The following is a 25,942-nucleotide window of genomic DNA, read 5'->3' on the forward strand; positions in this document are numbered from 1 at the left end:
AAAACCAACATTTCCCTGTATTACAATCAGATGAGTTTTAAATATGGTCAAACACCAACAACAGTCATCTGGAGGCACTTTAATTCAAGATAAACACCTTACAATATTATAAATAGAAAGCCAAATACACAGTCATCCTTTTGATGATTTTAACAATATTTAGAAGAAGAAAACACCCGTGTCATGAACAGGGCACGTGGCAGGCAGAAACATTCCACTGTGTTGACACTTTTACAGATTACCCTTAATACAAATTTTAGACGACAGTGTAAAGATGCCAGGCAATTTTCTATCAGAGTGACTGATCACTGCACGACAAATGCTCTTTATCAATCAGTCTAAAACTTCATACAGATACGTTTTATTTAAATAGTTATCGTGACAATAAGCTATTGTATTTATTTCATAACCCGACACCTTTCTTACCGTCCAAAGTTTTAAATAGATGCAGACTGTCAAGTGATTTATCTGTGATGACTAATTATGAACACTCATCTAACAGGGTAATAATGCAAACTTCTGCATATTACCACACTCCTATATTTTTTTTATACTGAATGAGGAAATGAAGACGAAAGAAATGAAGAAATGAAGTTTGTTCAGTTTGTTGAAGAAAACCCATCACCCAGTAGGTTAGCTTCACACAGCTTGTTACTCCAGTGACTCATCTGAGTTTCTGTGGTTTCAGTAAACCTGCTTTTTCTTACACACTCAATAAATAACAATTTGAATGAACGTAATAAAATCATGGAAAGGATTCCCACGTGATTAGCATTACGCAATTTTGTTGGTCCAGCTTAAGGTACTTGAGCTGGACCAACTTAGTTGGTTCATCATCAATTCATCCAACTTTTGCAGTTGATTCCAACTTAAATCAATTGACTTACTGCTAATAGAAAAACATTTATTAATGTGGAAATCCGTTCCATGATTGTTTTAAGTTCATTTAAAGACTTATACTTTGGTGTGGTGAGCATTTCGCCAGTCTCACACAGCGAGACAGACAACCAGCACAGGTAATCAAGATTCACCATCATCAATTCACCTGACGCAGTGGTTCCCAAGCTTTTTTTGCTGGGCCCCCCTTGTTTTACAAGAAAAATGTTCGCGCCCTCCCCCCTTCTCGCGCGTGCACGCGCGCACGCACTAACACATCCTCCAACCACACACACCCATATTTTGCTCCACTGCCGTTTATTTCACACCTCAAACATTTAGTAAACAATTAAGCAAATACAAGTAATCTGCAATAAATTACAGGTAGTAATAAAATAAACTACTAACTCTTACGCTGCGTCGCACCTACACGGGTATTTTTGAAAACGCAGCTGTTTCGTCCACACGTAAACGGCGTTTCGAATCACCGAAAACGGAGATTTTTTAAACTCCTTTTTTGCCTTTATGTGTGGACGAGGAATACAGAGTTGGTCACGCAATGTCAAAGGTATGTGCCTTTTTCACGTCACGCTGTGCACACGTTATTTTTTACATGAGATGAATTGCAGAATGGCAGATAGAGACAAAATACTGTTAATCTGACTATCTTCAGGTTTTACACATCTTACATATACACACGCAGTTACTGTCCCTCCATTTAGAAAGGCAGAGGCGTCAGGGTGTGATTATTTTATGTGTAGTTTTTATTTTTTTTTCATGTGTAATAATATTCAACATTGCTATCAATACATTTTTCAAAAAATGCCTCTCTGTGCAAAATGGGTTTAAAAACATAAACAACTGTGGGATACTGTTTGTCCTGATTAACATGAGAGCCCAGCGCTGCTCCCATGAAGGGAAAACCAATTCTGCAGGGGAGACCTACCTCGGCACTTGTGCAGGTGAAACCAAAGGGAAGATATCCTTCACCATATTTTCTAGTCTTTGGCTTAGAATGAAGTTGGTTTGGAAACATATTCAGCGATGCTTCATTTCCTGCTTTGTGTTTGTGGGCGCCCCGTGCTAGCGGTTTCCAAGCATTTTGTTTGTCCAAGCATTTTGTGGGGCCCGCCCCGCCCCACACTTTGGGAAGGTCTGACCTAACGGAAGCCAAAGCCAACAAAATTGTGCAAACTCCACGCAGAAAGGTGCCGGTCGGTGGATTCAAACTCAGGACTTTCCTGTTGTGAGGCAACAGTGCTAACAACTACATCATCATACACTCCATGCTTAAAAAATAGGAATACTATGATTGCAAAGCTTCATACAGAATTTTCATTATGTTTTATATCTCTGACAGGTTAAACCACAATAAATACTAGTTGGTTTCATAACCGCAGTGATTTGCCTGTTGTTTAAAATCCCGTGTGATCTTGTGATATCGCGAGTCCAGGCAACTAACCACTCTTGCTAGCACTTATCGCTTCATCTCAACAAGAATACGTTTAACGAGTGTTAAGTTGTTGAATTTAATGGAGATTGCATATGTTTTAATTACATTCACCACAGAAACATAAAATAATTTCTGTTCAAATTACAAGTCAGACTCTTGTAAATGTGATGACTACCCAATTTCACTTTTGGAGTGCAGGGGGCAGGACTTAATAAATGAACGCTAGTGGAATAATGTGTTAAGCAGGTATTTGTTCCACGAATTTGTTTAATTTGGAACAAATCTAATTGTGTTTACTGACTCTAGCTGGAAGTGGCCACAGCTAAAGGGACATGAATCCACCCCTGAACAAGTAGTACATGGAGATGTGCTCGATGAAGAGAGGCCCGGATGTTCAGATGGAGACTCATCACGCAGAGCAGAGACAGGCGCGCACACACTGGCTTGACATTATTCTTTATTTGTTCATCTATCCACTTTTCTTTGGTAACACTGGTAGCTACATTAAATATGTAATTTATAATTTATTTAAATAAAGAAACATTTCTTAAATGGGTAATAGGACATTACAGTGTACAACAGGTGTATGCATTTTTAATGAAGATTTATTAAAGTTATTAACTTTAAAAACATATTTTTATATAATTTTATCTTTTTTCCCCATGTATTTTCATTTATAACTTCTTTATACGGCTGATACAAATGACTAAAGTTGAAGACCCTCAACTGACTAAATGTGCTTACAGGAAAGCATTGCGTGACTCATTCATTATACACAAACCTTTTTTTACTGCCTTGCATCTGCATTTATAGTTCACCTCCTCTCTGTATTTGAAATAAATTAATTACATACAAAGCAATCTTAACTCATAACTAATTAATTTACTAAGCAAAAGATAAAAGAAAAGCAGAAAACTCCAAATATTATGTGTCAGACTAACATCATACCACCTTCTGTACAGCGGTGCTGTTCAGAGAATATATACATATATGTCAGCTTATCAGTGAGAAATATAGAAAATGGATTTCTCCATACTGTAGAAAATTTTAGAAAGGTTGGGGCACCAGTAGTGTCACCTAGAACATTTCACATGAAACACATCTGAAATACCACGAACACTGGAGTGTTTGAGGTTTGTAGTTTTGAGGACCTCCGAGAAGGTGATGAAAACGAAGGAAGTACGTTTTTTTCTTTTTTCTGTTTTAAATTTAAAGTAGATTGTGAATCAACAGGAAATCGCTTAAAAAACTAAATATAGATGCTGAAGCTATTTCACCAAGGTATAGAATTGAACCTACGTTTTGCACATGGAAAAGAAGCGCAAAGCAAAACTGTACCATAAGAAACAATCAGCAGTATAACCTATAAAATAAAATATGCTGACCTACTCCAAATGGACTATTACATTTGTTCTATCTAGATTTCCTTTCCTTATGAAAAAAGTGTTGCCGGTGAACACATCACATACCTCATTTTTGAGCACCTTTAAACTCATGCATGTTTCTACACAGGAAGACATACAGCAGACAGCTGTCATGTGGACACCACCTCCATCACACCTCTATTATTATACAAGGCAAAAACTTTATTAATCTCGAGGGACTCATTGCAATAAGAATAGAAACATTAGCAGAAAAAGAAAAACTGTGTGGTGTCAGCAGAAATATATACAAAACACAACAAAATGAAGCTCAACCATCAAAGAGCTACGATCAGAATCTACAGATAATCCCAACAGCATAAAATATAAACATTAATGTGAATGTGCGTAGAAAGTGGCACAGTGTTAATAATAAAAGTAAAAAGGCCTGTAAAGGGAACAGTATTGTATTTTCTATATATTCATTCTGCCTGTAGGCAATTGGACATGCATAATTTGGCTTGTCATTTAATATTACACTAATATATGTTGCTGTGGAACTAGGCAGCTCATGCTCTCCTTCAAGATATAATGCATTTTGGGGTCAACTTGAAATAAAGGCAGATGTGGAATGTACATGTGAGGTCAGAGGTCAAATGTAACATGATATTTTGACGCAAACTATAATGCGATATTCGGAATTCCCGTATACCAGGACCATAGTTTACTAAATGTTGGCAATACAAAAAAAAGGTTTTGAAGGTTAAAGGCATTTTATCACAGTTTGACCTCATTTCACTTTTGAAGAAGAGGTCAGAGGTCCAAAGTAACGTTATATTTAGAATCCCCGTATATCATTCCCATTATGCCTATGTGATGTCACTAGTTGGAAATATCTCTATATAGTATTTGTATCGATTTGTAACCATATTTATCAGTTTTTAGAAAACACATCTTTTATCTTAAACCTTTTCAGTGCATCTGTCCTATTTTTTTTTTTTTTGGGGGGGGGGGGCCTCTAGCATAACTAAGCAATTTAAGAAGACTTTTACTAGTTCAGATGCACAGGAGAAGAATGAAACTCACTAACAGTCTAAAGCAGTTGCCTAAAATGACAAATGGAATGAGCTGTTTTTTGATGGAGACCACCAGTAAAATTGAGTCAGATATTTTTCCAGTAGTACTCTTTCTTTATGAGTGTGTGCTTAGAAAAGTCTATTTAAAATTTTCACTTCAGGAAGATCGACAACTGAAATGCAAATGCTTTGGTGAAATGACTGTATGATGGCTTTGATATTGCGTATGTAAATGAAATATAGTCTTGAATATATACTTTTCTTTCAAATCTAGAGATAAATCAAGATTCTCCAGTTACAACCTGGAAAGAAACTAAAAAAAGACACTGATTAAGACAAAGTGAGACATTTGCTGTATTTGGATATCCAGTGGAAATGATGTCGTAAGGACAAAAAAACAAGCAAAAAAAACCCTGATAAAGACTTTGAGTTGATATGTGTTGAACTGTTTTGCTTGCTGAATTCCTCCAAGAATTAAGTTGGAAAAGCTTTAGAACCCTTTTAAAAAAAATTTGATTGATGAACAACAAGGACAAAAGTGTTTAGGTACATCAAGATAAATCACTTTGGGCTAAAAAGAGTCATTGCAGAAATGCTGTGTTTCATATGTCAATATGTTACTTGGCCACCAGCCAAGTGTGTAGTAACCACGCGTTGCCCATCTGGGTATTCCCATGTTTTGACATAGGTAGGGTAGTACATTCCTGTGGAAAACTTCAGATCTTCCAACATAGACTGGTATCCTGCTGACATGGAATTCCAAACCGCCTTTGCAGTGCACTCCAAATCTACACTCCTTTGTACAGGTGCAATGGGTAAGGATGACCAGTCAGAGTGACAATAAATGGGCTTTATAGCATTCCCCACAGTGCCAAATCACAACAGCAGTCGCCTCAAGGTGCTTTATATTGTAAGGTAGACCCTACAATAATGCATACAGAGAAAAACCCAACAATCATATGACCAAAGCAAAGCAAGCACTTTGGCAACAGTGGGAAGGAAAAACTCCCTTTTAACAGGAAGAAACCTCCGGCAGAACCAGGTTTAGGGAGGGGCGGGGCCATCTGCCACGCCCAGTTGTTGTGGGAGGAGGAAGACAGGACAAAAGGCACGCTGTGGACGAGAGCCAGAGATACTAACAATAGTTTATAGAAAGCAGTTGATAGAAATTGAACGATCCAACTTATTCCTCATGTCCAAACATTTAAAGACAGCATAGAGGAAAACAAAACTCCAACTGAGGGGAATGAAAGTGAGAAAGAAAAGCATTTTCTGTCCACCTTAGTATTAAACTTAAATGTGCTTCTTTTTCTTTTTCCTCTTCTTTTTGCTTGTCCCTTTAGGGGTCACCACAGCATAGCATCCGTCTCAAACTTGCTCTGTTCTTAACTTCTTCCTTCTCTGTCACACCAACACTCTGCACGTCCTTACTCTTGATATTTTCGCAGGTTTGAATTGGCTAAGATTTTATGTCAGATGCTCTTTCTCATACAACTTAAGTGGGGACAGGACATGAAGGTAACTGGGTTTTGAAAGAAGTCCTGTTACGTTCAACTAAACTACTTAAAGACTACAAGAACCCACTTGAAAAAGGTAAGTGTCAACATATCAATAGTTAGCAAACTCATCCATTACCTGGTCTAAAGCTGAGTTTAAACAGAATAAAAGAAATAAAATGTGCTTAAATATGATAAAAAAAGAAGGAGGCATTCAAATCTAAAATGAAAGGTAAAGCGTCACTTTCAAACAAACGATCTGCTCATCTGTTTTTTCAAATAAAGAGTTAGAATAGTTACTCTGGCTATTTATTCCTCATGAGGTGTCGCAGTTTATATGGAAAATGATTAGGCTTTAAGGCTTTGACGTGTAAATGTTAGTCAGTTTTAGCTGCCTGCTAGAGAACAGAGTGTGGGGGAAACAGGAAGACAGGAAGATATAACCAGGTAAGGAAACAATGACACAGAATCAGTAGCGTGAGTAAAACGACACACACACACACAGAGAGAGAGAGAGAGTAGAAAGAGTGAGGCACATCTTGAGGAAGTTAGCAAAACAACAGAAGTAGAACAAAAGGCACATCATACTGAAGGTAAAAATAATTGTTTTCTTTCTTTCTTTCTTTCTTTTTTTCTTTCTTTCTTTCTTTTACAATTATCGTTTTATTGTAATAGTCTTTATTTGTGATACTAACTTGGTAGTTGCGTTAGCTTTTATAGATTTTGATCCTTGTCCTTTTCGCAGTGGTGTTTGTAGACGATTGGCAGCTTTACATCTGTCCACAGAATGGGATTGGTGCAATACTCTGTGGCCCTCCTGATGTTATCCACACAGTTGGTGCTCAGCTTTCCCACAGTAAGACTTTGTAACCCATTCGCCTTAATTACTGCATACACTTTTATCAAATAAGACAAATAGTTGACATGAGTGAATGTGGCATGGATGATGAGTTAATGAGGACTTTTTCATTTTAGTGATTAATATCTATCTGTGTTGACAGCCAAAGAACACCTACACCATTGGTGGGAGAGAGTGTAAATATTGTCCTGCAGGTAGGAAATGTGTGATAACTTGATGTGAGCTTCTATTAATATTTTTAAAATTCTGCTGTCTGCTTGTCAGTTTAAACTTACTCAGAATTATTATTAAAAATGAATCTCTATTTTGTACAGTGGTGTGAAGTATGTTTTTTTCTGTCTATGCATTGTTTTTTTTTCTGCATTGATGAAAAATGACGCAGACTGAGCTTGTGCAGTATGACCACATCCTTCATTAATATGCATTCTGAGTGTGCAGGCTGTCTGCTCACACTGCTTGTCGTCAAGTTGTTTGCATTGGTTTCTTTCTGTTCTTACAGGTATGTATCAGAGTGATTGTACAACATGTGAACACTGTCCTGCTGGAAGTTACACAACTGACTTGAACTATGAAGATGAATGCCATCGCTGCTTTGGAGACTGCAACCCTAGTAAAGAAACTATGAGTCATTTCTACCTTTAATGATTTCATCAGGATCATGCTATACCCGTGATCTCTGGTTTTCTATAAAGAGCTGATAAACCATTAATAGTAACTCCACATGTACTGAGATGAATAGTCTCTAAAATAATCTCTATTTCACTCTTTCTCAGAGTTTCATCTTAAAGTGGTTCAGAACTGCACCAGTACGTCTGATATGAAATGTGACTGCGAGGATGGTTTTAGATGCATCAGGTGGACCCATGACAAAAAGAACTGCTTGTCTTGTGAGAAGATGCCAGACCCAACCCCAACCAGTAAGTACCGAGAAGAACACTTTGAATTCTCATGTCAGATAAGCTCAAACCAACAGTGGGCCTTATGGCAAACAAAACAACTTCTAAAGCTGAGAAAATGACCAGTGTCAAAGCAAACAACTTTACCGCAGCCATTAAAAAACAAAAGAAAAAAAAATAGCTGACAGGATATGTAAACTTAGCTCTGGCTCCCGTTATTATCAGATCATTCTGAGAACAGGTTCCTCTCAAGTTGCCATGAATATGCAAAACTTGTCTAATATGAACAGGTTTGAAAATATTCCTGGAAATCTTTATGCTCTCTAAAAAATGCAATGCCATCAAGCTGACATGAAAGTGTCACAAAGGACACTTTTCTATGTTCTAAGTATATTTTATGAAGAACCAGCAGAAAATAATCATTCTAATCTGCAGCACTCCAACGCTCTGCACAGATTGGTAGATCATAGTTTTGCCTGCTTCTTGATTTATTCAAATTGCTTCCATAGCCTTGTCTTCTAAAAAAACCAAACAACCCAAAACCCTAACTAGCTGTATAATACTTGATCATTCTTGCAGAGTGCCAAACAGCAGGGCTGTGTTTGGCCCCGACAAAATGCAAGCGAGTTATTAAAAATAAATAGTGACATATTTTTAAACATGTCACTGCTGACCAAGTAGTATTTCTGGCACACCCACCACTGCAGAGCACGGTGTCACACTGCACACTGTACAGAGTAAATTTGATGGTCAAAGATGCAGCACATTTTAAATCAAAATTGTAGAATTTCAGTTGAAGGAGGCTGCAGTAAAGGCTTACCCGAGCATCTTAAAGGAGGAAACACAGGATTTGGTGATGTCCATGACTTCTAGACTTAGTCATTTTTCATCCAAGTATTAAAAACAGTTCTTATATTTAATGTTAGTTCTTTAGTTTGTTCAGTTAATTTTGAAACTCTGAACAGGGGGACTGAAAATGTCTGTATTTTTTTAAAACCCCTGTGGGAAAAAAACCTGAAAGGCTGCCCTTCAGTCACGTCATGTTTGATTTAAAATCCACTGTTGTGGTGTGCAGATGCAAAACTGCAAAAACTGTTTCACTGTCCAACAAAATATCAAACTAAGTGTGTAAAAGAGGATGGATCTGAAAAATGAAGCCAGTGTAGAAGTGGCTTAAATGTGGATTCTTTGTAACAGCCAGCAGGGGGCGACTCCCCTACAAGTAATAAACAAACGGGGTTAAACTAAAATGAATTTGTTTTCCCAGTGCACCCAGGTTATCAAGTTCTGAGGAACAGTTTTTGTTTGTCAGTGTGTGTGTGTGTGTGTGTGTGTGTGTGTGTGTGTGTGTGTGTGTGTGTGTGTGTGTGTGTGTGTGTGTGTGTGCGTGCATGTATGTGTTTGTGTCTGTCTGTGTCTGTCTGTGTGTGGTGTGGTGGTGTTGGTGGGGGGATTTCACGTTCTTAATGATAAAGGTAAAACAATGACAGGAAATAGGGAGAGAGAAAAACTGGAACTGTATGCAACAAATCCAACCTAGGACAATACAGTTCATGACCAGCGCCTTCACCCCTGTGCCAGCAGGACAGCCCAGGGGTCGCCTTTTACCCTTGTTTAATATGAAGTGGAAAAATGTACTTATCCACATTGTAAAGTAACTCAGGCAGGTCTGTGAGACTGTGTTTGAGGTTTTTTCTTCCTCTGAAGTCTGAAACCAATCCTGTGATGGTTTATTCTCTAGAAGCAGCAGCTACAGAGATCTCAGTCAGAGATAAACACACGCCTTTCTCAGTTTCCTCCGGACATACCAGCACTTCTCCCAAACCCTGCCAATCTCCAGGGTAAGCCTCAAATTTCCTTTGATACAGTAAATACTGAATACTTCACTGAATCTCTGTGTTACATGAAGCTGTCACAGATTTTGATACAAGTATTGTAGACTACCCTCATCACATGGGGAGGGGAGGCGGGGGGGGGTCACATATTTGAAATACTTAACATTTTATTCCTTCACACAGGTGTCACCCAACGAAAGAGCCGAATCCCACGGGAGGTGAGACTTTATGACTGTGTATGTGGATGAAAGGGAGTGTTTGGAGAGTATTTACTGTTTTCATTTGAGCGGAAACTGAAAAGTTATGGGAGGTTATGTCAGTTAGAGCTGGTCCACCACATTATTTTAATTCATGCTCCTCCGAGGACTTTGTTGAGTACCAAAATGCCACCAGTGCCCTTTGCAGGACCTATTAGGTCCTACATAATTCAGCGAGGATGTTCATGGTGCCCTTGAGATAAACTGTATTTTTCATTATCACATTGGTTCTCCAGCTTTTTCTAATGTGCTTAGTTCACATGTTGGAAAAAGTTCATGCCATACAGAATGAACCGTAATTAAGCGTTAAGAATAAAAAGGTGAAGTTTAGTAAAATGTGTAGTAAATAAACTTGTTTTATGGTCTTTGATTGTTGAGCTGAATTCAATTCAATTCAATTTCAATTCAATTTTATTTATATAGCGCCAAATCACAACATAAGTCGCGTCAAGGCGCTTCATAGATACAGAGAAAAACCCAACAATCATATGACCCCCTATGAGCAAGCACTTTGGCAACAGTGGGAAGGAAAAACTCCCTTTTAACAGGAAGAAACCTCCGGCAGAACCAGGCTCAGGGAGGAGCGGCCATCTGCTACGACCGGTTGGGGTGAGAGAAGGAAGACAGGATAAAGACATGCTGTGAAAGAGAGACAGAGGTTAATAACAGATATGATTCAATGCAGAGAGGTCTGTTAATACATAGTGAGTGAGAAAGGTGACTGGAAAGGAAAAACTCAATGCATCATGGGAATCCCCCGGCAGCCTATTGCAGCATAACTAAGGGAGGATTCAGGGTCACCTGGTCCAGCCCTAACTATATGCTTTAGCAAAAAGGAAAGTTTTAAGCCTAATCTTGAAAGTAGAGATAGTGTCTGTCTCCTGAATCCAAACTGGAAGCTGGTTCCACAGAAGAGGGGCCTGAAAACTGAAGGCTCTCCCTCCCATTCTACTTTTAAATACTCTAGGAACTACAAGTAGGCCTGCAGAGCGAGAGCGAAGTGCTCTAATAGGGTGATACGGTACTACAAGGTCATTAAGATAAGATGGGGCCTGATTATTTAAGACCTTGTATGTGAGGAGCAGGATTTTGAATTCAATTCTGGATCTAACAGGAAGCCAATGAAGGGAAGCCAAAACAGGAGAAATATGCTCTCTTTCTAGTCCATGTCAGGACTCTTGCTGCAGCATTTTGGATTAGCTGAAGGCTTTTCAGTGAGTTTTTTGGACATCCTGATAATAATGAATTACAGTAGGCAGCTAAACTTCTTTTAAGGTTCTTGTAGATGTTTCAGCTCTCATCTGAGAGGTTTATTCAGACGTATAGAGGTCAAAGTCCTTCATAAACCTAAAAACAAGCCCAGTTTCCTTCAACTTCAGTGCTTAAAACATGGATGACTCAGACCCCCACATTGACGTTTATTTAAAAATATTTTCACCTGGTTGTCCATGTTCCAGCTGCAGTGTCACTGTGGCTTGTCAGCAGGGACTACCCCACAGTTTGAGAACCAACGCTCTAGTGTGATCATCAGGTGAAACTGCTACTTAGTCAAAATACCTTTATCATCAAATATCTACTGAACCGATACCATAATAAGAGCTGCAGTGTCATGAGTATTTTAGCATTTAGCTAAAGCCTGACTCTACCAAAGTGCAGCCTCACCAAACCACTAGTGACTGAAACTGTAAAAGCCACATTTGCACTGCAGGAACTTTCCCCAAGTCCAAGGACCCTTTGGAGAAACTCACATTACCAACACAGGGTCTGAAACAAAGAGGCAACAGACAAGTCTGTTTCATTAGTTGTACATTTATAAAATAAATTTTTATTGCAGAATGTGGCAGCAATAGAATAATAACACTACTGGTGTACTGTCAGTTGTCTATAAGGCTTTTTTATGCAGTTCTGTGCATCACTGGATACAAACTCTCCTGGGAAAGCTTACTCGTACAACCAAACAGAAGGATGATAGCACTCTTGTTTTCTCTGGTAGCTACTAGCAGCATATCTTTGAAACAATAGGTGTTACTCTAACAGGGAAGAGATAACTGTGTCCTATTGTCTGATAAAGGGCAAAAGGTCCGAGGGAGATTGATAGAAAGTGAAGGTTAGACGGAAACACAGGAGCGAACAACATTCACTTACTGGAGAGCTCCGGAAATCAGCTCTGAAAACAAAACAATAGGCTGTTTTAAAATGGGAAGTGGTCCAGACGAGGGTGGGGGCAGAAATGGTGTCTAAGTTGTCTATTGCCAGTTATGAACAATTCGAACTGCAGTTTTTGGCACTTTAAGTTGGGTTAATCTCGGGCCTGGAAATGCCAGAGTAAACTTGCTGAACCTAATTCTCAACAGCTCAAAAAGTGTCTCATGCTCTATTAAAGTTTGCTAGTTTTTCTTTACTCTTCAACATAAGTCAGTTTCATATTTTAATCAGGAGGCGTTTAGAACAATTTGATTTAAAAATATATTGTAGGGTGAATTCTTGACTTTTTGAATTTGGGTAAATGAACCTTATCCCCACTGTGGAGATCAGATCTGCTCCTTGACTGCCATCCTACGGGGATTCGCACTCTCTTCAATATTATTGTTATACCATACACAAAAGTGTCAGAGCGGGTAAGAAAACAGGATTGTCTCAAAGTATGCAAATTAACTTATTGTGAGTAAGCTACAGGATAACGGGACTACCCAGTGCTCCACTGAATTAACCCTTTGAGGTCCACACCAAGAAAAAAGCAATGGAAATTGTTTTTGTTTGCATTTCTTATTGATTTCGGTGAGCAATAACCACAATCATTTTTTTTTCAATAGACCCTGTAGTTTTTAAAATATTGATCTCCACCAAATGGTTGAGATGTCACTTGGTAAAAGTATGAAATGTCATGCAAATACAAGTACATTAGATAATACAGTTGAAAAAAATCAAATAAAGGGCCAAATTATGATTAAATTAATAACAAAACTATCCAGGGCATTGGATACAGTTTATTTCTAGTAGCATGCCAGTGAACATTGCTGTTTTCATTCCATCAAAGGAAAGTATTATATCAAACAACAAAATACATAGTTTTTTAATCTGCAAATGGGAGTAATGTACTACAGCACAAAATACTCACATTCAGGCCACTTCTGATTGAATACTAGTGTGCAAAATCATTTTTGTTTTTAAAAAATAAAAACAGTGCAAATCAAGCACATCTGCTTGTGGTTTCGGTCGTTGGGTGTAGCATTGATTCTGTGGTCTGGAAGAGCTGAATCATGGTTGTCCAACTCTAGATGCTGGCTTGTTAACTTGGTTCAGACACAGCCAGGTGGAAACCTTTTGAGAGCCATCGGTTTCTGGTCCAGTAGGGCACAGTCCCTCTTGTAGACCAGGTATTCAAGTCAAGAATGTATCCGAACAGTGGACTATGCCATCACCATAACTTGTAACTTATAACTTGACTTATACAGGTGTAATGGCATATCAGGGCGATCGTGCCTCAAGAGTTGGCAGTTCGTCTTGTAATCAGAAGGTTGCCGGTTCGAGCCCCAGCTTGGACAGTCTTGGTCGTTGTGTCCTTGGGCAAGACACCTACCCCCTGCTGGTGTTGACCAGAAGGGCCAATGGTGCGATATGGCAGCCTCGCTTCTGTCAGTCTGCCCCAGGGCAGCTGTGGCTACAACTGTAGCTGCCTCCACCAGTGAGTGAATGTGAGAGTGAATGAATAGTGGAATTGTAAAGTGCTTTGAGGGTCTCGAAAAGCGCTATATAAATCCAATCCATTATTATTATTATTATTATTATTATTACTATTATTATTATTATTATTATTATTATTATTATTATTATTATTATTATTATTATTATTATTATTATTATCAGAAAGCTTAATTCCTCCCATATGCTAATTATATACAGGGATGAGTGATGGGCATGGAATGGTGATCTTTGCATTGGACTCTTTGCTCCACCGATGAAAGAGGCATGAACCCACAGGCATTGTTTAGAAGGTTGACACATTTCTTGTCAAACCATTTTATTGCAATCAGACCTTCATCAGACCTGTAATAACAGGCTCCATGGCCCTTCTTCATCAGGTCTTTGTCTGCCATCAGGGGAGCTCCACCGGTCATACAGTACCAATGCACCTGACACCCAAGGAGGTGTGCAAGTTCTGGACCAAGGTGAAACTCGTGAAGAGCTGAGGCTCTTTTATGGGTTTGCATAGTGTTTTTTTTTTTTTACAACCCTGGTCCTTAGAGGGAGCTTCTGCTCCTTTTCACTGAGGGGAGCATTGAAGAATGTAGAGCCCCTTTGATACAGCAGCAAGTTGTGGATGATGCCAGATGAACTTGCTTGGCAGAACAATTTAAAGCCCCACTCATCTGGTTTGTTGGCAATATACTGGTGGAGAGTGCCAGCCCTGTTGGCTTCTTATGAAACCATGACCTCAAACACACTGTGGTTGAAGGTGGATGGTATCACGAGTATCATGCCACAGGACCATGTGATTTTTAGCCATATAATTGTTTAGCGTCCATATAGTAGCCCAATTGTTCAACATGAAATTATAATTTTGACAACTTAGTAATATTAATTTACCAGCTACTCTAATTTGGTTAAAAGGTAATCAGTTGTGATATGTGTGATTTCCAAGTGTTATTCTTGATTTTTACAATTTTACTAATATTAACTCAGAAAGTTACAAAAATAATTTACTGAGGAAATTATTTCATCATATTCTTGCTGTGCTAACACTTACTGTGATTTATCAATAGCAATGAATAAACAAAATGGATCTAGTGGTCTGATTCTATGGCAAATAATCAATTTTAATAACATTTAGGTTATGTTATGTTAGCACCATAAAGGGTGCGAATGCTAACCGTTTGGTTGACCACTTTAAAAAAAAAAAAAAATTAAACATTTAATTTCACGTTTTTAATGCTGTCAAGTGACCTACATCTGTTTAGTAAGTCCTCTAACACTATCATATATCAAAAAATTATATCTTAGTTGAATCAAAAACACTCAAAATATGGTGGATGTTTTTTTGTTTCTGACCTTCTGGTTGGGAGAGGTATAAGAAGAGCCAACAGTTTCCATTCACAGTGTCTTCTGGTGGATTTTTTTGGCATTACAGATGTAAACCAATTGGTAGAAAAGACTCAACAAGGTAGGTCAATTTCAGTGAAAGTTAGATATAGGGCCCGAAAATGTGTACCAATTGGTTGAGCAGAACGCTAAAGGGTTAAGACAAAAGATGATCACTAATTTTATAAAATGCTCTAATGCACAAGTGGTCATATTGAATGCGTTCAGTTTTATAAATATCTTGGGACATCTGTTGACCCCAAACTGAACTTTGTGTGTGGAGTTTGCATGTCCACCCCCTGCCTGTGTGGGTCTTTTCTAAATTCATTGTAGGTGTGAATGTGAGTGTGAGTGGTTGTCCTCTCTCTGTGTTAGCCTTGCAAGACACTGTCAACCTGTCCAGGGTGTACGTGGTCTCTTACCCTGTGACAGCTGGGTTCACCCCCACCCTGAATCAGATAACCAGAAATAAATGGATGGATGGGATTTACTGAGTCTGTTTTGTCCTCTTGGTTACTGTCATGGTTTGGATATTTATCTGTGAAGAACAAAAACTCACTCTAATTCGTTAGCCACAAATGAACCCAGGATCCCTGTTGGCTACAAGACAGTTACTGTATAGCGATTGACAGGTTTTATTTTTTGTTTTGACGACATGCACTTTTTGTATTTTGACTTTCAGTTTCCATGTAGATAAAGGCCTCTGGTCCCAAAGTACAGAACAACAGTGCTTAAAAGCAGCTTTGTTCCAGCAGCCGTCACTCAGATGAACAAGCAGCTTTGTTATTCTACATTTATCCATCCAGCAATCGCTGTAGACCATGCCAACTACCGTAGCATGTGAGGCGGTGTACACCAAGCACAGGTTGCCAATTTGTTGCAAGGCTAATGCAGAGAGGGACAAAAAAAAGCATTCACACTCAGATTCACACCTATAGCCAATTTAGAAACACCTCCACCCTCAGTGTGTGCATGTTTTTTGGACTGTGGGAGGAAGCCGGAGTCAACCCACAAAGACACGGAGCAAACTCTACACAGAAAGGCCCCGGCCAGACGGTGGATTCAAACCCAGAACCTTTTGTCGTGAGGCAAAAGTGCTAATCGGGAATTTATTATTATTTTTCTTGTCTATCGTCCATTTTGAAAATGTGCATGTGAGGATGGATGACTTCCCTGCTGCACACTGAATCTACTTATGGGTACAGACAAAGCACTTTGATCCTGAACTCCACGGTCGAGGAGCCCAGGTTTCAAAAAGAAAACAGGGAAAATCCCGATAATCCTGGCTGGATTTTATAAAATGAGTTTTAAATATTGAAAGAGTATGTTTTAGGAAATTAAATACAGCTTTTTGACACTGCACATAAGTGTCATGTTCATGCAGCCAACAGTGTTAATCTAATTAATCATCTATGGAAAGAACTGGACTGAACTCTCAGCTGGGAGAAAGATAAGCAATCAAAAGCAACATTTTGCTTCTGTTAAATATAGAATGAAAAACTCTCTCTAGATTTTTATGTACAAAGCTGCTAACGCTTTCATGTGTTACACTGCAAAAGAGAGATTTCAGGCACAGCACTAATCATCCTTTTATTTCTCCTATAGGTCATGCCAACCGTTACCTGGCAGCTATTTTCATTCCAGTGGGTGTCCTTGCAACTTTGGCCCTTCTCACCTTGTTCTGTGTCTGTCGTCCAAGAGATGAGACATATATAAGGCAAAGTAAGATGTTTACGTCCAGGAAGTGCTCATTTTCTGTCGCCTCTGTCAAACTCTGTGATTGAATCAGTTCTGAGAAACAATAAACGTTCAACAAGATCAGTGTGGAAATTACTGTGAATTTAGGGTTATCATGCCCTTTGCTGATATGCTCTTCACTGCTTTTGCTAAGTCATGTTGAGTCACCACTCATGAAATGTGAAAACACACCAGTTTCCTATTACTCATTATTCAATCTACTGTTTTTTCAGCTATTGCAAAGCTCTGGAATGAGGTACAAGTCTAATGAACTCTCATGTGTTTACATAGATTACATCCTTTTTCCTTTGTTTGCGCCAAATTCATGGTTGTGTTCTCCTGTAGGAAGGGCGAGGTGCTTCTCACAAGTCAAGGGAGCCAACTCATCAGTTCCCCAGAGACTCATTCAGTACAAAGCAGCAGCCCTCAACACCTTCAGCAGCCAATCTTGGTACAGCTGAGTAAAATGAAGACTTCTTATGTGAAATGCTTGACTCACTCGAGAAAAAATATGCTAGAAACAAAAAGATGCAGCTGTGATACCGTTATGAGTCCGAGTTGCACTTAGCTGTCCTGTTCTGTAGATTATAGGTTAATGTATCTCTGTAGGTTGCTAAAAACATCCTTTGATGCATTCTCTGCTCTTGTTTTCTCCCTGTAGGTCCAGTCCATGTGCACAATCCAGGCACAGTCATCTTTAGCTTGCTCAGTCAATTTACGGGTCAAGTCGGGCCAACGACCGAATGCGGGAAGACGGCTGAGAGAGCGAGGAGAGAGGAAGAGGATGAGAGAAACTGTCCAGTGTTTCATCCTGCATCTTCTCCCAGCATTCATCTCTCTGAGGAGGAGAGGAGTGGAGAGAATGACACCATTTTCTTCCCTTCCCAGGAGCAGGGGAAAGACTCCCACATGTCGAAAGAGGAGATCCTATAATGCATCTCAAAAAATTCAGAAGACTTGGATACAACAAACTTTGAAACCACAGATGAGTATGGATCATATTCGTCTTTCCTCAGCAAGCTGCGGATGCACTGACTTTGTTTCTGCAGCTTCTGGAAAACACTCACCTCAGAAATGTATTAAATCTCGGAAGAACAGCTGCAAAGTGGTCTTCTTTGTAAGTTATGATTTACGAACTCTTGTATATACTTTTAATAAGCTTCTTTGGCTCAGTGCAAAGAATGCCATCCAAGGTGTAGAAAGCTTTGTTAGGTAGTTATTAGGTAGTTTTAGTCAAATTTATTAAGTTTATTTTAAATGAAAAAGAAATAGAAGAAAAAATGTACACAGAACATCCACATGTGATATTGAAAAGCTGGCTACAAAAGCAGCTAATTATGTCTGCACATATATGTAGATATACATGAAATATGTTTAACTTTATGTACTATAGTACATACTTTCCTTTCACTGCCACAATGTCCCCTCTGTCTTATCAGTTCCAAGATTTTTACCCACCACAATTTTATACACTTCAAAGTCACAGATGCCAAAATGATCATCTGTCCTCTCAGGAAACAGCAACAGTTTCAAACTTTCCACCTTCTGGCATTCCACTGATCAGCACGGCGCGGAGTGCCTTTTAGCTCCATTTAAATGTCCAAAAGCAGTGACGAATGTTTTCCATCTGGGATGTGCCACCGAGTGTCTTGTTAGGTTCTCGCTCCTCCAAATTCCAGATCTGGTCTTTAACACATAGGTTGGTCACATTTCCCGCACACTTCCTGGACGGGCTTGGACACTTCTTCATCACATGCAGGTTGTGTGGCAGGTTTTTCAGCCAAGAAGTACCCTAAGCAGCAAGAAATGACGGGATGGTTTTAATAAGAATTTAAACATTTGGGGGTATTTATAACACAAAAGTTCTAAGAAAAATATTAAGTGATTTAAAAGAAATCTACTAACCGTGAGTGAACCTAATCCAGACTAAAAATGGCTTGATTTTTGTCACAACAACCAGTGCAATTCCTGTACACAGGAGGGCAATTATCACCAGGAACCACACCGTATCTATAATAACACATGAGAGAGTTAGTTTCCATAATTTACATCAGTTCAATAATTTCACAGGCAATACAATTTGGCTACTTTACCTGCAATCGGTTTAGTGGCGAGCCTGGTGGTGGTAACATCAGGTGTCGCCACTAGAGGGAAACATAAAAAAAAGAGAACCTTATAAGCTCACTGCAGGCATTATTAGTTCGATGACAAGATGACACTATTGTGGCTTGGATTTGTCAGTGAGCTCACTCTTTTGTCCCTAATGTTTAACTTATTTCATCATGTGTTTGTGTGTGTGTGTGTGTTTGAATGTGTGTGTCCTTTCTCCACGGTTACTACAGAAGAGGCAAACAGTTACAAGAACATGCAAATAGCTTCCAAGCATTATTAACAGCTCATTTGTTTGGATTATTTTTAGTCATGTAACAGTTTCAGCTGAATCAGAAACATTTTAGGGATTCTGACTATGACCTGTCCACATTACTGTATGTAGGCAGGATTACAGTACAGGAAAACACATGCTACAACTAGGGCCTCTACAGTGACATTTAAAAAAAGAGACACAACAGACTGTTTTGCTCACCTGCCCTCGTACAGAGCCCAGAGTGATAATAACACAGGACACGACATTAAGACTTTGAATCAGTTAACAGATTCATGTACTACACCCCTAAATCTGCCTGTCTTCTAGAACTTGTTATCATGGATTGCTACACTGTTACTGAGTTATGTTGTAGGGGGGATGGAGGCATGAAAGGAAATTTCCTTTAAGCACTGCGCAGAGCTTTGCCAGGAGGCTGTTGAGGTAGACAAGAGAAGTGCACAATTCTCACATTCTCACCTGTGTCTGTGCTCTCCTCTGTGGTTAGGTTTAGGCAACTCAAGCACTTCACATGAAGTTAGTAAATTCCCTAACCTTTGTGAAGTGCTGATGGTGCCAAAACGTAACCATAATTAAAAAAAATCTGTTTAAGCTGTAAGTTGTAAACAACATTTCTTCATTGTGTTTCATGAAAAATGCGATCCGATAACAAATATTTTATTTTTTAATTTGTTGTTGTTTTAAACACTTTTAAACACTGATGTTATCACCTCAGAGTGCATACTTGTCCCTCGCAGACACAGTGGGTTTAAGGTGGATGACATCAGCGTTAAAGGCATCTAAACTCATTACTGGCAGACTGAAAGATGCTAAAAGGCCACATAGAGCTGACTGACCTCTGTAGGGTTGTGGGTGATGACTATCTATGATTGGGTTTCTCTAAGCAAGTCTTGACGTTAGTGCTGCTTTACAATATCCTGATGGTACTTTTGTGTTGATATCTTCTTTTCTTTGGGTTAAAATATGCACTCAAAAAATTAGTCTTTGCCCTCATAAACACAAAATGAAACTGAAGTATATCAAATCAAAGGTTTATTCATTTAATTCATTAATCGTGATTTTTTTTTAGGGAGCTCAATGTAAGTTTCATTTGGTCAGATTCCATTAATTTGAACATTTTACGTTGTACTTACGTAACTGAATTTTTTCATGTAATCAGATTACTTAATGCCACCACTTTGGGCATGAATATTTTTTGAGTGTGAATGTTTCCTTGTTTGTAGGTACCCCACTGGATCCAGACAAACACGCTAGTAAATGCTCTTGTGCATACATGTAAATAAACAGTTTCTTTTAACAAACTTATTACTCTGAGCTACTTTCAGTCTTGTTTTCATAAAATAAGGCATTTGAACTCATGGGTTCTCAGGAGTATTTTTAAATAAAAAAGAAGTTATATTCCCAGATGTAGTTAAATGAGTAACTTCTCATGAAAAATGAGCATTTGCTGCCCTTTTGTGGTTCAGCCTGTACACTCAGACAAGTTTGACGCCTAAATCATTTTGGTGTAAAAGATGAGTATATCTGTTATGTTATTGCTTTTCATGGTAGTGTTAAATTAGTCTCCGATCTTATGTCTTTGGGCAACGCATCTACAATGTTATTTTTTGTGCTTTTACACTGATAATCTGTAGCAAATTGTTAATGAAAGAATGCAAAACGACAAAGCTCCTTAATGAGAATGTGATGCTGCACGTGGCCCTCAAGTGTGTTATGGTTGAAACTATTCAAAACAAAACACTGCAATGAATAAATGATAACCACTGTGTCAACAATTGTTTCACATTTAGTTGACTGTGCCGAGAAGGGCTCACTTACCAGTAGTAGATGGAGGGACGGTGGGTTTGATTGTGGATACACACTCTTTACAGTCTTGGTCTTTGCACTTGTAGCCAGCCTTACATGGGCACACATTGTTATGAGTCGGGTTGCAGTCTGTCTTGACCTCCACTTTTGCTGTGGAAAAACACGGTCATTGTTAAAAGTGATTTAAAGACGGATAAAGTTGAAAGTGTGTGCAAAGGATGTCTTTGTGATAAAACTGAAAATGTGAAATGACTCACAAAGCTAGGCACGACAGGTAAAGATTCTGGTTTGAAGTCATAAGACCGTTATATTATCACGTCTGGTGCTTCTTCTTTAGAGAATTTTAAACACTTTTTAAACACTGATGTTATCACCTCAGAGTGCATACTTGTCCCTCGCAGACACAGTGGGTTTAAGGTGGATGACATCAGCGTTAAGTGCATCTAAACTCATTACTGGCAGACTTTAAAAACTAGAAACAACGAGCTGAAAGATGCTAAAAGGCCACATAGAGCTGACTGACCTCTGTAGGGTTGTGGGTGATGACTATCTATGATTGGGTTTCTCTAAGCAAGTCTTGACGTTAGTGCTGCTTTACAATATCCTGATGGTACTTTTGTGTTGATATCTTCTTTTCTTTGGGTTAAAATATGCACTCAAAAAATTAGTCTTTGCCCTCATAAACACAAAATGAAACTGAAGTATATCAAATCAAAGGTTTATTCATTTAATTCATTAATTGTGATTTATTTTTTTTAGGGAGCTCAATGTAAGTTTCATTTGGCCAGATTCCATTAATTTGAACATTTTACGTTGTACTTACGTAACTGAATGTTTTCATGTAATCAGATTACTTAACGTCACCACTTTGGGCATGAATATTTTTTGAGTGTGAATGTTTCCTTGTTTGTAGGTACCCCACTGGATCCAGACAAACACGCTAGTAAATGCTCTTGTGCATACATGTAAATAAACAGTTTCTTTTAACAAACTTATTACTCTGAGCTACTTTCAGTCTTGTTTTCATAAAATAAGGCATTTGAACTCATGGGTTCTCAGGAGTATTTTTAAATAAAAAGAAGTTATATTCCCAGATGTAGTTAAATGAGTAACTTCTCATGAAAAATGAGCATTTGCTGCCCTTTTGTGGTTCAGCCTGTACACTCAGACAAGTTTGACGCCTAAATCATTTTGGTGTAAAAGATGAGTATATCTGTTATGTTATTGCTTTTCATGGTAGTGTTAAATTAGTCTCCGATCTTATGTCTTTGGGCAACGCATCTACAATGTTATTTTTTGTGCTTTTACACTGATAATCTGTAGCAAATTGTTAATGAAAGAATGCAAAACGACAAAGCTCCTTAATGAGAATGTGATGCTGCACGTGGCCCTCAAGTGTGTTATGGTTGAAACTATTCAAAACAAAACACTGCAATGAATAAATGATAACCACTGTGTCAACAATTGTTTCACATTTAGTTGACTGTGCCGAGAAGGGCTCACTTACCAGTAGTAGATGGAGGGACGGTGGGTTTGATTGTGGATACACACTCTTTACAGTCTTGGTCTTTGCACTTGTAGCCAGCCTTACATGTGCACACGGTGTTATGAGTCGCGCTGCATTCTGTCTTGACCTCCATGTTTGCTGTGGAAAAACACGGTCATTGTTAAAAGTGATTTAAAGACGGATAAAGTTGAAAGTGTGTGCAAAGGATGTCTTTGTGATAAAACTGAAAATGTGAAATGACTCACAAAACTGGGCACGACAGGTAAAGATTCTGGTTTGAAGTCATAAGACCGTTATATTATCACGTCTGGTGCTTCTTCTTTAGAGAATTTCAGTTTGATGAAACAAGGTCTTTCTTAAATGATGCTTTAGTGTGCACACCTCAATCTGATGTTACATATTAGCAATCAGCGAACTACTTATATGACTTCCAAAGAGTCACAGTCATCCCAAAACCAAACACACAAAGTGAAAATCGTAAACAGAAATCATTTTGTGGCATTTAGGGTTACAGAGGGACGTAGCACAACATGCAGAGTCTTAAAAGCTCACCAGCCAACAGCGGTCCACAAGCAGAATAAAAATATTTTCACTTTTTCCAGACAGATTACTATAAAATGAGCAGCTGAGGTCACAACACGAGGACTGTGGACATTTTAAAGCTGGCAGCGACTCTTACGTGTGTGCTCAGCACTGTTTTACTCTGCTGTCTTATAATAATGAATTAAAATGCAGTGAGAGCAGTAAGCAGCATAAACATACAGAGTAGTAAACAGAAGAGAACAGGTAACCAAGCATTTTGTTCCATGAAGCCCTCTGAGGTCCACACATCCAAACTCTTATCATCATCACCAACAAATCATTGGCACCAACAACACAGAAGCACTTTTTATATCACTGCTCTGCTATGCAAAGTTTTTGAGTGGGCTGAATTATTTCCATAGCCGTTAATTGGTATAAAGCCCCTTCTTGTGCTTTGAACGCCCACCTTCCTCTGCTGAAGAAATGTAAACAGTTGTTCTAATGTGCAGGTGTATAAACAATAAGTAGATGTTTGGTCGATGTTAAATGTCTATATGTATCTGGTTTGTAATTTGGAAAAAGGTATGTGAGCCCTTTGATTATGATATGTGTAAAAAAGGCTTCTTGGTTGACACACAAAAAAGTCAAATTCAGCTAAAATGCACATGTAGCCAAAATTGAGACCGAGAAACTCAAATTTGTCTCAGTTCTGTGTTTTCTCTTGTCTGTTTTCCACAGTGACATTTAAAAAAGGCACGACATGCTGTTTTGTTCACCTGTACCAGCACAAAGCCCTGAGTAATAATAACATAGGACATGACATTTCTGCTCTTTCCACTGTTTGCTGCTTTTTTGGTATTTTGCTCTTTTTTTCCACTGACATGAAGATGGTCTGCTTTTTCAGCCTCCTCCTGTCTCGGTGGGCTGTGCCGCAGACCATGTCGAGATTACTGTGTAAACACAAACTTCTGCTGCAGAATCTCATCATATTAAACCCCAGTGCTGGCTCACAGTTGGTTTCACAGACCCCCTTCTCTTCCCCTTCTGTCTTTCATCTCCTTCTGACTGTATCCCCCCGTTGATACATGAAATGGGAAATCCCCTTGTGTAAGTTTTGTATATGCAAACTTCTCTGAAATCCTGAGTTGAGAAACAGCTAGCAGTCTGACTTTGTCAAAATTCTGTGGAGTCATTGGTCAAATGCAGTGGTCAGGTCGACAGAGAGTTAATGACTCACTCACACATCTCACATCAAGAGAGAGCATGATAGAGCTCACACACTAACACAAAATGTATAAGCAACCACATGTTTCACTATAACAAGGGGAGGGGGGGTCCTGAGTAGTATTTTTACTGTAATGCTTTGTCATTCTTCTATCTGCTTAAAAGATAACAGGTGCGCTCTAGCGGGAATATCTGTGTACAAGAGCTCGAATCAATGTGTCTGTAGAAAAACGTGTAAGTCGTAAAACCCACTACGTCATCATTCCTGCCACTAAAGCTCTTTGTGCTGTCAGTCTAAAAATTGCCTTAAAGTTTTCACACATTTCAAATCCTCACATGTACTGTAGCGCCTCCACGCCCAAAGCTAAAGATGTGAAGTTACTCACGTTTACTGCAGCTGTCACAAAATTCACAGTTCATCGCCGTGTTGTAGCTGGCTGTGTATTTCCCAGCTTCACAGGGTTCACATTTATGGTCACAGTTTTTCTGTGAGCGTCTGGCCATAAACTCACCTGGAATATATGAAACATCAGTTTGCAGTTAAAGCACTACTGTTGACATCACAGCCATGAACTTTAATGGGATGTGAGGAAGTTACTGTACCTGCAGGGCACTTTTCACAACAAAACGTAGGTGATATATATGGCCAGCTGTACTGTGTTGGACTGCAAGTGGGCTTTACAGGGTTAGAAGATAGCAAAGGTAGGAAGCACAGTAATGGTAAAATAAAACAGAGTGGCCGCATCTGGGAAGAAACATACAAGAAAAGAAGAGGAGGAGGAGGAGGAGGAGGAGGAAAAGGAGGGGAGTAAGCAGAGACAGGAGGAAAAGTATTACTATCATGATTCTGTCAAATGTATTCACATAACAATCCCAGCAGGCACTCAGTGAAACACACTAAAGATTAAAGATGATAAATATCATAACATCTTCCATTCTGAGAAAAAGAATTCGGTAGTCAGGCTGCCTAAATATGTTAGGACACACATTTTAAATTCTAAAAAAGCCTGTAACACACTGATGATAAAACACAGACAAAATACAACACTAAGAGAGACCAGCTTTACATCCTAATGCAAACAGGTTACAAGGCTCTACTAAAACATTCAAAATGATAAAGTTATAGCTGAAAATACATGCTGTGAAAATCTTTACTTACTGTGGAGAAGAGGTTTTAGCAAGATGTCACTTGGGACCCTCTGAGCCTGAGACTGAGCAGGGGACGAGAAGTGTGTCAAGGGACTATTCATAAAATGTCAGAGATGACTCATCCTGAAAACCTTACATATTAACAGTCAACATCCTTGTCCCACTCTCTCTCTCTCCTGTCTTTTTGGAGACCACCTTGGCTGTGCACAGCAACATACCCCCGTCAGCCTCCACATTTTTCCATCATCCTATCTCTCTCGTTTCCTCCAAAATCTGCTTTTGCTGCGAGCACTCTGATGCTTTTTATTCTCTCGTTTTCTCTTTCACCTCTGCCACTCTCGCTCTCTCTCGCCTCTTCTTAGCACAGGATGATGAAGTCGTTTAATGTAAGGCATCGTTTACCTCATAGGTATCTTTTTACTCTTA

The 25,942-nt window shown here is 38.9% G+C and overlaps 2 protein-coding genes across 2 annotated transcripts; one reads left to right on the forward strand and one right to left on the reverse strand.

The window, feature by feature from the left end:
- The first annotated feature begins 4,714 nt into the window (after window positions 1-4,714).
- On the forward strand, window positions 4,715-18,195 carry LOC143421090 (uncharacterized). Its single transcript, XM_076890069.1, has 11 exons — window positions 4,715-6,855; window positions 7,008-7,118; window positions 7,264-7,315; window positions 7,621-7,731; window positions 7,895-8,038; window positions 9,759-9,858; window positions 10,036-10,070; window positions 16,794-16,910; window positions 17,159-17,181; window positions 17,271-17,376; window positions 17,587-18,195. Exons 2-11 carry the CDS (start codon window positions 7,050-7,052, stop codon window positions 17,856-17,858), a joined length of 1,029 nt encoding a protein of 342 aa, XP_076746184.1. The 5' UTR covers window positions 4,715-6,855; window positions 7,008-7,049; the 3' UTR covers window positions 17,859-18,195.
- A 418-nt stretch (window positions 18,196-18,613) lies between these two features.
- LOC101475839 (uncharacterized) lies at window positions 18,614-25,829 on the reverse strand. Its single transcript, XM_014410588.4, has 8 exons — window positions 25,527-25,829; window positions 24,971-25,112; window positions 24,754-24,879; window positions 22,622-22,759; window positions 21,127-21,264; window positions 19,019-19,069; window positions 18,831-18,935; window positions 18,614-18,717 (listed from the first exon to the last, which is right to left on the reverse strand). Exons 2-8 carry the CDS (start codon window positions 25,110-25,112, stop codon window positions 18,614-18,616), a joined length of 804 nt encoding a protein of 267 aa, XP_014266074.3. The 5' UTR covers window positions 25,527-25,829.
- Window positions 25,830-25,942: the final 113 nt, after the last annotated feature.

This window comes from Maylandia zebra, linkage group LG11, assembly GCF_041146795.1.
Source record: "Maylandia zebra isolate NMK-2024a linkage group LG11, Mzebra_GT3a, whole genome shotgun sequence".
Classification (NCBI taxonomy): domain Eukaryota; kingdom Metazoa; phylum Chordata; class Actinopteri; order Cichliformes; family Cichlidae; genus Maylandia; species Maylandia zebra.

What these genes read in the sequence shown, in the direction of transcription:
- LOC101475839 (XM_014410588.4), bottom strand. Translation starts at nt 25,112, where the DNA reads ATGCGGCCACTCTGTTTTATTTTACCATTACTGTGCTTCCTACCTTTG. An exon ending in TTGTGAAAAGTGCCCTGCAG is followed by an intron (nt 24,880 to 24,970) that starts GTACAGTAACTT and finishes CATATATTCCAG; the next exon opens with GTGAGTTTATGGCCAGACGC. An exon ending in CGTCCCTCCATCTACTACTG is followed by an intron (nt 19,070 to 21,126) that starts GTAAGTGAGCCC and finishes GTTTCCCTCTAG; the next exon opens with TGGCGACACCTGATGTTACC.
- LOC143421090 (XM_076890069.1), top strand. Translation starts at nt 7,050, where the DNA reads ATGGGATTGGTGCAATACTCTGTGGCCCTCCTGATGTTATCCACACAG. An exon ending in GTGTAAATATTGTCCTGCAG is followed by an intron (nt 7,316 to 7,620) that starts GTAGGAAATGTG and finishes CTGTTCTTACAG; the next exon opens with GTATGTATCAGAGTGATTGT. An exon ending in CTTTGGAGACTGCAACCCTA is followed by an intron (nt 7,732 to 7,894) that starts GTAAAGAAACTA and finishes ACTCTTTCTCAG; the next exon opens with AGTTTCATCTTAAAGTGGTT.